Source organism: Condylostylus longicornis, unplaced genomic scaffold (assembly GCF_029603195.1).
Source record: "Condylostylus longicornis isolate FDR11 unplaced genomic scaffold, ASM2960319v2 ptg000037l, whole genome shotgun sequence".
Classification (NCBI taxonomy): Eukaryota; Metazoa; Arthropoda; class Insecta; order Diptera; family Dolichopodidae; genus Condylostylus; species Condylostylus longicornis.
In genome coordinates this window covers 312,572-325,416 of record NW_026578006.1, presented here as the reverse complement: position 1 = coordinate 325,416, position 12,845 = coordinate 312,572, and the positions used below count along the sequence as shown (strand labels likewise).

The window sequence follows — 12,845 nt, the reverse complement described above, 5'->3', positions numbered from 1 at the left end:
AATCAAGTGATATTGTAATTAAAAATGAACATGTTAATACATGTTTCTAATTGCGCATGATTACTGTAATTAAATTTTGATTTTTCTATTTTGTGTTTTTTCTTGTAAACAATTTAAGAAATTTATTAAAATTGATTTAAAAATTGATCGTAATTAACTCCTTCGAATTAGTAAATAAAGTTATTTAATATTGTCATAATTAATATATTATATTTAATATAATAATTAAAGAAGATTTTAACTAAAAAATGAGTTTTTATAATACAATAAGAATATATCAAACAATTTACAGACCTAATAATTGAATTAATAATAATGTTAAAAAATTTGAATAGAATATTAAAATAATTTGAAATAATGAATTGTAAAAGAAAAAAGAATTTTATAATTAATTATAGTTTTTGCAGTAAATGAATATTTTTGTATATTTAAACATAAAAACGTATAATCGATAATACTAAGTACATATACTTAACGATTTTGAATACAATTTGCCATTAACGTCGGAATTATTCCGATATTATTTAAATTGTTATATATATATAGGAACGAGTCATAGGAACGAGTTAAGCAAATTTAATATTTCTCTAATTAACTTAAGAAATTAAGAAATCACTAATAATTAGTGAACTTTTTATATAAAATAATTAATTTAAATATTTATATAATATTAATTTAAAATTACTTAATTTATAAAATTAATATTTAATTGTATATATACAATTTAATATAAAAAATTAGTTTTTTTTTTTTAATTAAATATATTGAAAATAAATAAAATTATATAAAAAATATAAAATGGATCTAACAATTGTAATTGTTATGTGCCTTATTGCACTTAGTTCCAGTTCTGAAGCTGAAAGTAAACATAAACCAGGTCGAGGTAGAGGATCTATGTGGTGGTAAGTTTTCTCTTAATGCTGATTATAATGTAAATTTCGTAATATAATTTCGTCTACCACTTACATAATTCCTTTGTTAATATCTTAACCATATACTTATTTAGTTCCAGTATAAACAATTCAAAGTAATTAAGAATTTACAGGATTTATGCAAATACAAAGTACTCATATGCTGTAATAGTTTTAGAACAAAGGAAACCTATTAAACTTAAAATGAATAATTTCAAATAAATCAAATTTAATAATAAAATAGGTCAAATATTTGAAATATAAGAATAAAATTCGAAAAAATCTAATAATAAGTGAGATTGCAGAATTTTAAATTATAATGTTCTATTGTCAAATTCTGACTAATATTGTATTATTAAATATAAACATGTCAAATACTTTTATGTGGCATACAAGCTACTGTCACCTAATGGAAAGTAGGAGTTTGAATTAAATTTTTTGTTTAAATTATTTGAAACAATTTTTTGAAGGATATTTTTTTTTTTTTTTTTCAAATTTGAGAATTTCAAACGAATTAAGTTTTTCTATATTTAAGGAATTTTTTCTTTGCGCCATAAAATTACGAAAAATGATTTAAGCTGGTGGAGTAGTCGGAAGTATTCACAGGTATGGGGTATAAGACTGATATATTTTTTTTTGTTTTTTGAAAAAAAAAATTAAGTGCGTAGTTGTATAAATACAATACGGCGCAGAATGTATAAGTAATTGAATAAAATTTACAAATCTATGACAACAATTAAGAGTAATATAAATCATATTTGTTGCGCTTATTTGGTTTTTGTACAAGTTTAAATATTACTAATTACAATATGAAATTATACAAAATTATTAGATAAATTGATAATTTAATATCTGAAATGGCATAGATGGGAATTTACTCTTCCAATGAGATGAATGGCTATACTTATATAAGTAATTCCATGTTCTTATCATCCATGTAATTCCATGTCTGTGTCTACTTATGTAATACTTATAGTAAATTATTATTATAGAATGTGTTCATATATATCTCAATTTAAAACAATATTAAAGTATTCTTTCGGTTATTCTTAAAATCATAAAATTTTAAATAACATTAGTAAGTGAAGCATTTCAATTGATTTGAATTGTTTGTTTGCTACAGTTGAGCATTTATTAGAATTTTATTGCATATAAGTGAATTAAAACAAAAATTCTAAACTGGATATGTCATTAAATCAAAGGCCTCATTTAAAATTATTCCCATCTCAATACTATCAAAATATTTTATATTATCAAAATACATTTTTTTTTTGTAATTTTATTGACCAACGATGACTCATTGTTTTAACATTTCCATAGTAAAAATTCAGAAAAAAAAAATCTTAAAGTCTACAATTTTCTGATGACGTATAAAAATTATTTAATTATCATTTAAATTTTATTTACCTATTGTATATACATATATATATACACAATCTTGTAAAACCCTATTTGATTCCCCAAAATAAAAGTGGTGCCTTTAAGAATTTCAATATTTTTAATGATTTTTTTAGAATTAAAAAATTTCAAATTTTTCAATAAATAATCAATTTTCATCAAGGATAATTTTGTCCTTTTCTTTAAAAGAAAAAAAAAATTTTACAATAAAATCCATTTCATTTACATCTGACGTAAATGTACGTATGTATATACCTATTTCCATATTTAAGTACGAATACAAGTGCACATATCGTATTTTAGTATAGATTCTTTTAATCGATTCATTGTTTCCAAAACAATATTTCTATCTCTTTCATTTCTACTATATAAATAAACAATGTAAAGCACAAAAAAAAAAATAAAGAATTAATACTCACGGATGGATAAATCGAGTCATTCAATGATTAATGGTTAAGGTTTTTACAATCTTATCTTGAGGTTTTTCTCCTTTCAAATTAAATAAAGTATGATGACCAACCAACCGCACTATAAAGAAATGTCACTATGGGTATAAAATAATACAAGAGAAACCAATTTATACATTATTATTACATACTTATAGATATATATTCGGTCTATATAGATGCATATGTACATATAAACATGGAGCGCCTATATGTGTTAGTTATTTGTAATAAAAGAGAAATAAAACAAGTTAGTATCTCCTTAAGTGTTTACCTTATTAAAAAAAAATTAAAATTAAAAACTTAAATTTCAACTACATTTTTCTAAAATATATATACTTACATATATAGTTACTATGTGTGAATGCGATCTGGTCTAATCTAAACTTTTTCAATTCAATTTAAAATAATGAATTTTTCTTTTCTTATTTTGTTTGTTTGTATATTTAACACATAAAAAATCCGTCCAAGAAAGGTTGTAACAATAAAATGTTCATTTAAAAAAAAATTTTATAGCTTTCCTTGTCTTGTTTTTTTTTTTCTTCACTGTTTGTATAATGAATGTTTTTTTTTTTTCATAAAATTTAAGAGATGACCGCCGCCACCGCTGCCGTTATTATAATCAACATCGTCAATATTACAAGTTATTATATGATGTGGTCATCTCATATCAAGTGTGCAATAATTTCATATTCAATTTGTTGCACTCAATAGAAGTCACAAAGAACAAAAAAAATAAAAAGAGGCCAATATACTCAAATAACTCTTTTATATCTACGCATTAAGTAACTCATATAAATATATATGTACATATATAATTGCACAGTTACATATAACATTAAAGTTACTTTAAATGTACTTATGTTACAATGAAAATAGTATATGTGTAATTATATACATCACAAATCTGTACCTTTCTCATCTATATTGAATGCATAAAAATAATAATATTAACTAACTCCATAAATATATATATATATAGAATAACATAATGATTATCAGGATAATCTAGGAATAAAATAAGAAAAGAAAAATAAATAAGAAATAAATTACAAAATAAAACTGAATGTAATATGATCACACTAGATCACCTATTTTGATCGTTAAGTATTATTGATCTGAGCCGCTGATCGATCCACCGCGGCTAATATATATACATATATGCAAAACTATACAATATTGTGTGTATATGTATATGCAAACAAAATACAAAAGAAAAACAAAGCGTATAAAATATTTTTATAAATATGAAGAACCTCCGTGAGGTGACATGTGCCGTAATAATAATTGTGGTGGTGTAGATTATAATTGAAAAGCGAAAATTTATCTTCTATTTTTCAATTTTCTTTTCATTATTGTTATTATATTTTTCTTATTTTTTTTGTTTTTTTTTTTTTTAATATACTTAGTTGAAAGTTAAATGAAATGTGAAAATCTTTTTGAAATTTTATTGAAAGGCAATATATTAAAATTTTCTTATCTTATTTCTGTGGTAAGAAGGCAAAATTGCATAAGTTGGATCACTATAGACATGCAGTTTTTAGTTTTACCTCTTTCTGATTGCTTATTTGTATATTTCATTGGTTTATATTCAAACGCGAATACATGCAACTGTATGATCTCATGCAATTAAGCAATCAAACAATTTGTAATTTTTTACGAACTCAATGCAATTTTTATTTAACACATTCGATTTGCATTACTTAACGCAATAGTTTAGTTACTTAGATGTGCGCGCAACGATTATACAATCAGGGCGCAATTGTAAAAATAAAAATTTCATGTTTGCCTAAGCCATTAACAGTTTTTGATTTAAAAAATTTAAGGACTTTAATTAAAACAGATTTTTGTATTAAATTATAAAAATAGGTGCAAATTTGTTGATAGCTCGTTTGGAAAACCTTTTCTTTTATTTATTTTGATTATATTCGGACGGTTTTAGCATTTTAATTTGACAGTCTTAAAATTGCCGGAATCGAGTAATTTGGAATAATGAGCATTCAACTTAATTAATTTCGCTTTGTTACCACAGATTTGATAAAATACTTTAAGTGTATAAGATTTGTTTTATATAAAACACTTAGTCCGAAGAGTTGATTAAAGTAAGTTTTACATTTTTTTTATGCCAAATAAGTGGAATGTTAAAACAAAAGATTAAAGAATAAAATGTTTAATAGTTATAATGATAAAGACAGTAAGATACTAAAACTATATAATTACAAAGTATAAAATAGATTTACAAACAATGTATTTTGTTTTTAAGAATTTATGCTATTAAATATAATTTGTATAATAATATTATACATAATTATGTAATTATCATGTCTATGAAAGTAAACAGTGTTATTCTGAATAAATTATTATAGTGTAACAATAAATATAGCAGGCATTTTTGTGGATTTAAAATTAAAATTCACAATATCGTATAAAAGAAGAATATGTAATGAGAAACTATGTGTGGCAAATTCTATACTGAGATTAATTCTTTTCAATCTAATTTTATATTAAATCGATTTTTGTTCAATTCAGACAATTGACATGGAAGTTATAGCTTTTACGAATGTTTCATAAGCACATACCTTTTCATAGTGGTTCACTCAATTATACGACACATTCAACCCCTAATTTTTATGGTAACGAATTTATTTCTTAAAATATAATTTATTATGCAGTATATATGCATTGTGGTGATGGAAGTAGCCCTTAAAATTTTGGTTAATTTCAAAGTGCAAAGAAGCGTGCCTCAGTAAGTCGTTACAAAATGTTCTTTATTTTGATTTTTGTGCAGTTAATCGTTAATCGGTAGGAATGAGTTTAAATTTTCTTCTAGACATACGAGTATAAATTTACTTACAGAAACCATTTATAATATAAAAGTGCTGGTTCCTGTCTTCAAAGATATTGAAGTGTTGTAAACAGATGCATATAGGCGGAGAAATATCTAAGCAGATTGAAAATTTTTGTACGCTATCTTGTATATGTCATAATGAATTGATTTGCTAAATTATTACCCTTTTTTTTTTTAAATTATTTTATATAAGACACTGAATAGTGAAGTACATTTGGAAATCAAAATTATTTGAAGTTTTTGACTAAATATGTCAAATATTTAAAACTAGAATTTTCTTTTCAAAACATATTCTCATTATGACCATTAATCCAGGTTTCGATATCATGAAATTCAGCAAGATTGAATAATAATTAAGTTTTGTAGTTAATTTTTACACAAATTATTATACATAATTGAGTGACAAAGAAAAATATTATAACAATTTGTTAAGAAATTTTAGGTTAAATAGATAAAACAAGGTTAGTTTGCAAGAGGTTTAGTGGTTGAGTCTATTGTAAATTTTTAAATATTTTTAAATAATAAAAATTATTTTTGAATAATTTTTAAGACGTTATAGTGCCACGCGTTCAAAAAATTCAAAATGGTGGCCGACTACGGGATCGTTAGAGCCCCTCCTTGGGCACCATTCCGAAAACAATTTAATTTCAAGTTAAGTTTACTGAATTCCGATATTTTATTGAAAATTTATTTAACTTTACTAATTTCAACAGCAAGCGTTCCTAAGCCGGTAAAAACTACTAAAGGTGGAATACTTTAAAATATTAATTACCTAAAATCATAGTCATATAAATGTTCTACTAATTCACCAGTTTTATTTTTTAAATATTTGGTGAAAAGGGTAGATTTTTAAATAAAAATACTCTAAAAAATTTTTGCACCAAATCTAAAAATTTAGGCTCAAAATACGTACACCTTGGGAAGACTTGACTCGAAAACTATTTACGTATTTTAAGACTATTCAAGGCAACGATTGTTAGCATAGAGAGAAATTTAAATAATAATTATGTCAAACTTCTATTGCCATTGGTCAGCCCGGTTCAATTTTAACTGTATTAATGTATATGCTAATCATCATGGTATTCAAAAAAAACTGAAATTAGAAATTATTCCATTAAAAGCATTGTTTTGAAAACAAATTTTTTTTAAATACAACTATACGTATATTCCCATAGAAGTAACGTTATACTAAGCAGAACAAAAAAAAAATTTTAATACCGATATCTTGACAGCCGAAACGACTGTGCATGAAAAGCTTTCAAAGAATTTTTTTTGTTTGTATTTTATTAAACTAAAATTTTTTCAAAGGCTTACATTGATGCGAATATACACGCGTGTGTAAATATATATTAGTATGAATATATGTATATCTACTTATGGATGATATGGTCTTATTTAATTCGCGTTTATCCATTAAAAAGGTAATCTTTTGTTTAAAATGACAAAAAAAAAAAGAAAAGTTGTTGAATTCTGACTGAAAAATTTCATTTAATTTTATTTTATTGTATTTTTGTAATACGACGACTGACACATAGTAAAAAAATTTCGGTTTTAAAATGAAAATATAAATAAAATGAGAAGAGAAGATGAACTATAAAAAAAAAAGAAGTTTTACCAAAAAAAAAAAAAAGAGGAAAATGAAAATAACTTGTAACTTTTTTTTTTTTTTTGTTTTCTTTAAAGAATTTGAAGTTGACAGGATTTGGTAGCAATGATATTAGTGACAGTTGTGGTATCATGGCAGAAAAAAATTGTTGATTATTATTGATAATTCGTAAAGAACAGAGTAATCATTAGTTTCCCATATAATACCGAAATAAAATAAAAACGAAAACTTTTTGATACTGAAGTTTCGCTTAGGTTTTAGTGTTATGGCATAGACGTGCATTTTGTTGAACTTCTGTTATTCTGTTAAAGAAATATTTTAAATATGTATAACAAATAATGAAAACCGAATAATTTCGTCCTGTTTTTTTTTTTTTTAACTTTTTCCATAGGTTGTTTTTGTTCTTTATTTTCTGTCTCTTCATTTAATCTGAACTGAAATCCGATGATGATTTTTTTGCTCTCTATACAATAAAATTATTATAAGTATTTCAATTTTTGGTTTTAGAAGTTCCATCACCTTATTATACGGATTGATCTGATTTAATACGTATTTTTTTCTTTATCTTTATCGTATTTTTTTCCCATTGAGTTTAAAACAATTTTTGTGATTAATTTTTTTTTTTGTTTAATTTTTCACGTTTATAAAAACTGAAAAAAAGATTTGGTAATTTTTTCTAAATATATTTTTACTTTAGAGAAAAAAAAAGGATTCTTTCCGATTAAATTTTAAAATTATATTTTTAAGTTGGCCTTTTTTGGTCAAAAAATTCAGATTTTTATTGTTTTGAATCATGTTTTCATAAATTTTTATCTTTGATATATTGGATGAGGATATAAATAGGAAATTTACTTGATTTTGAAGAGATAAACTGGGTATAAACGGCGAGGAAGATGTATTAAGTATGTATAAAAGAAGGTGCGTTTATTTTGATTCTCAATATTGGATAATTTTTTTATATGGATAATATTGTGCAGTGTTAGATGGCTGGCTAGTATACCAATATGATTTTCTATAAGATTGTAGTTTTTATAAATAATTTTTATAAAAATTTAATTAATTCTTTTGAAAAGAAATATTTAAGCAAGTTTTTTATTTCTTTGCACTCCTTACATTTTTAAATTGCAAAAAAAAAAAAAAATTCCAAATTTAAAGTTGATCACATCAACACATTTTTATTGTCGCCGAGCTCTCATTATTATTATTATTATTGAATTTTTTGACAGGGATGCGATTGAAAAAATTCCAAAAAGAAGAAAGAAAAATAGAACCAAAACAACAACTTGAGCAAAAAATAGTCTTCCAATATTGTGAACGATGAAAAGGCTTTATGATTCCCAAAAGAAAAGCATAAAATTTGAATTTTTTAGCAACTTTTCAAATTTTTTCGTTTTTTTGAAGAATATTGGACTTGGATTTAATATTATCCATTTCAAAATTGAAAAGTGATTACCATGACCGGATTTGGTCAACTAAATTCATATTTAAGAATATCGTATTTAAAAAAAAATGTGATAAACAATTTTTGTTTTTTTTTTCATATTATAAGCGAATAAATTGAAATAAATATATTGGATTCTTGAGATCATCAGCCTAGTATTGAAAAAAAAATTGTATAGCTCAAATAATATAATTTAAATTGAAAGAAAACAATGCTATGGTTTTTGCTTCTCGAATTCGATGCATTCATTAATAAGATCGTAATGCGTTTCTTTTTTTTTTTTTGTTTTAATTTAGATTTAAAACGGTTTATGGCAAAATATTTATTTTTTGCTTCATAAGTTTTAAACTCCTTAAAAAGCCAATTCAGAGGAATATATGAAGTTTTGAAATAAGTATGGAGGGAAAAAAATGTTGCTTTCGTCATTATTTCTTTATTGATTTGATGCTTTTTAAGAATATTTCTTTTAGACAAAAATAAATCAAAAAAAAATGGTGATTTGTTTAGGTTTACTTAAGCTTGGTTTTTGCTTTTACAGATTAAAACCATGAAATGATGAGAAAATTGAGGTGTTTTTTTTTTTACTATGTTGTGTCTTGGTTCTTTAAGATTGGATTCTGCATGGCAACTTTTTATTTAAGATTTTCCATTGTTTCAACAAAATTATTGAAATTTTGAAAGAAATTCAATAGATTATTTTAAGATTGATGGCATTTCTTTATCATAACAGAAATTTAAATCATTTTAAAAACACACAAGAGAAAAAAAAATTAATTTTTTAAAATCATAAATTAAATTTCAAAAGTTTGTCGACCTCAAAAGGAATTTCATTATTAATTCAGACTTATATTTTAAATGACTAATTTAAATTTTATGAAATTAATTATTAATTAATATGAATTTTAAATTTATGTTTTTGACATGAAAAATATTTGGTATGTCGAACTTTTAAAATGAAATTAGTGTTATTTAAGTACGCATGATTAAAAGTTGTATGATGATGTATGGGATTTTCTCTTTGTAATAAATCTAATTTTTAAAATTTTATTAAGTAATATTGTGCAGCACACGAAATATTATTTTATGACGCCATAATATTCCGAAATTTTTTTAAAATTGTTGTTGAATACTGTTCTCACATTCATATGGCAAAGCTGAATATTACTAGAGCATTCACCTAGAACTTCAAAATTTTTGATAAAGTCACTAGAAATTTTGTGTCGTTCACGAGAAAAAAAGGGGACTTCATCTTCAAAATTTACGAAATATTTTAATGGAAACCCTGTTAATTTTGTTCATATTTTTATTAATACGAGGGCTGTCTCAGAATTAAGTATCTCAACCAAGAAAACACAAAAATTTTGACAAAATTTATTTTTATTTCTCAACATAGTCCCCTTTTAGGTCGATACACTTTTGCTAGCGGTGTTAAATTGCTTCGATACCATTTTTATATTAAGAACTGGGAAACTCTGCAAAAGAGCCAGACTCTACCTCTTCATTTGTAAAAGATCTTCTCCCACCAAGCCATTTTTTCAAGTTTGGAAATAGAAAGAAATCTGAGGGGGATAAATCTGGTGAATAGGGTGCGTGAGGAAGCAGTTTAAACTTCAATTCATTAATTTTTGCCATGGCGATTGCAGATGTGTGAACTGGTGTATTGTCTTGATGAAACAACACTTTTTTCTTCGACAAATTTGGAGTTTTGTTTCATCCATTGTTATAAATCGACGCAAGAATTCGGTCTTATTTTTAGTAAACATGGCCAAACAGTTCATTGAAACATCCTCACGATGTTGTTTGTGGTCGATTGTGAGTAAACGCGGCACCCATCTTGCGCAAAGCTTTTTCGTGTCCAAATTTTCGGTCAATATCCGATGTACAGCACTTTTTAATAAGCCTACTATATCTTTATTTTAATAAGCCTACTAGCTAACTTACGCACTTTCAGTCGACGGTCGTCTAGTATAATTTTGTGGATTTTTTTAACCGTTTCTAGCGTGGTGACCTCATTTGGTCGACCAGTGCGATGTTAATCTTCACAGCTACTATGGCCACGTTTAAACTGCGCTACGCAATTTTTAATCATTGCATATGAGGGAGCAGACTTCTCTAGTGTAGAATCTAGTTCACTTTTGATACCGGCTGGACTAAGACCTTTCAAATAAAAATATTGAATGACATAACGATGACCAATTTTATCTATATTAAAAATTTACTGAAAAGCTTCACTATTAATAGCGGTAATCTGAAAAGAAAAAAAATAAAAATAAAAGTGTGACAGTTAATCCTTAAAATGATAGAGCTTTCTGCCAGGCTTATTTTTTTTCAAATTTTTTGTATTTTCTTGGTTAGGCTACTTAATTCTCGGACAGCCCTCGTACTAACTAACTTTAATTTCTTTTGAACTAAATATTACATAAGGGCATTTTCAATACTTTTTTGGTTGTAGCGAAAATGCCCTAATTTTGAAAGAATAAATTAATACCGAAATAAATAACTCACTCGATCGAATTTAATAAGAATCTTCGTAAGCTAAATTTGTATTGTAAATATATCCTTATTAGGAAAAAATTCTTAGCAACTAAGTATATAAGAATAGATTTTTAGTTTTTGTAAAACTTGTATGAGTAAAGTACATTAAACTTGATATCGATCAATATTACCTTAGATAACAATTTCAATTAAATTCCTATAAAATCTTTATCTTTGTAATTAAAAAACAAGAAGGCACATTTTGTATATCTTATCGCAATAATGAATTTACTACAAATAGTTTGTAATTTTGTCTACTAATATGTCTAGTCCCAGTGTCAATGTATAGACAGTTAAAGATCTTAATCTGTTTTAAAAAAGGGAAAAACAACAAAATAACTTGTAATTATTATTAATTGTGAATAAAATGTATTCGAAAAATTAATTATGTTTAATTTTTTAATAATGGACAAACATTATTTAATCAACTTCAATAAAAATAATCTTAATTTGGAAAATTTTATCAGTCATTTAACAAACTGGGCACTATACTCATGTCTTTAAAGTAAAAATAAATTAAAAACGACTAACAAAATGAAAATAAAAACTGAAATTACAATAAAATAACTGAATTAATTTATTAAAGAAGTTAAAGAACAAAAAAAATATAAAATAGAGAAATCAACATTAAATAGTCATTACGGCGTCAATATTGAATAATATTGTAAATGGCGCTAAATATTCTACTTTGCTTTTGAGATTTTTTTAACTGTTCTTTTCTCATTTTATAAATAAGTAATTTTCCGGTGAAAATACTTGTACACTTACATATTTTAATATTGTTTAACTGTGCTGTCTCTGCTGCAGGTTGTTTTCTCTTTTAATTTAGTTATAATGTAATGCAAAAGTCCAACTGCTATAATATGGCCAACAAAATAATTACTCTATACATTATGGCTACAACTTGATAAATAGTTGAATAAGTTGAAAAAGGAAGAAAAAAATTGTAATCAATTTAAATTGTATTTTAATTTCATTGTCATCGATAACCAATTAAGGATGAAAAAATTTTTTATAAAAAATGCAACAAATATAAAGTTTGTTCTCTTTAATTTAAAAACATCTTTGATGACGTAGATTTATATAGATACAGTCTTGCTGGTGACGACAATTAAACAATATAAATTTGCGAAGAAATGTCTAATTTGAAGTTAATATAAATCAGTGTTTTCCAAAGGGAGCGATTGAATACTGAAGATTTTTGCTGGCGCCCCACTATGGGTAAACTATTCAAAGTATAAATATTGATTGTATACAGTCTTATACAATCATTTTTATGTTCTCATTTTGCAAAAGTTGTTAATCCTGTAATGGGAGACGAGCTACAAAAGTATCTATATGTAAAAATTGATTTTATTCAGACGAACCTTATATTCATACATTAATCGTCAAAGTTTAGATAAAACCTTCATTATAATATGGTGAATTACAGTAATTTCAATGTTGTAGACCAAAGAAGGTTGAGAACTTCTGTCATAAATGTGAACAAACTACTTAAATGTATAAATATCATATAAGCGCCGTTGAATAAGCAAGTATATCATAACACTTAAGAAATTTTTGTTTACCTTTGGATGAGGAAGAAAAAAAAAAATGTGTATTCCAAGTGTAACATGAAAGCGCATCTTTATGGGTTCTGAAAAAAGAAATATATGAGGAA

At 24.7% G+C, this 12,845-nt stretch overlaps 1 protein-coding gene across 1 annotated transcript in view; it reads left to right on the top strand.

The window, feature by feature from the left end:
• Positions 1-798: 798 nt before the first annotated feature.
• LOC129608912 (protein Wnt-1) overlaps positions 799-12,845 on the top strand; it is a 71,513-nt gene continuing 59,466 nt past the window's right edge. Inside the window, exon 1 of the mRNA XM_055520704.1 lies at positions 799-902. Within this exon, the coding sequence (XP_055376679.1) occupies positions 799-902 (104 nt within the window). The remainder of the gene's footprint in view (positions 903-12,845) is intronic.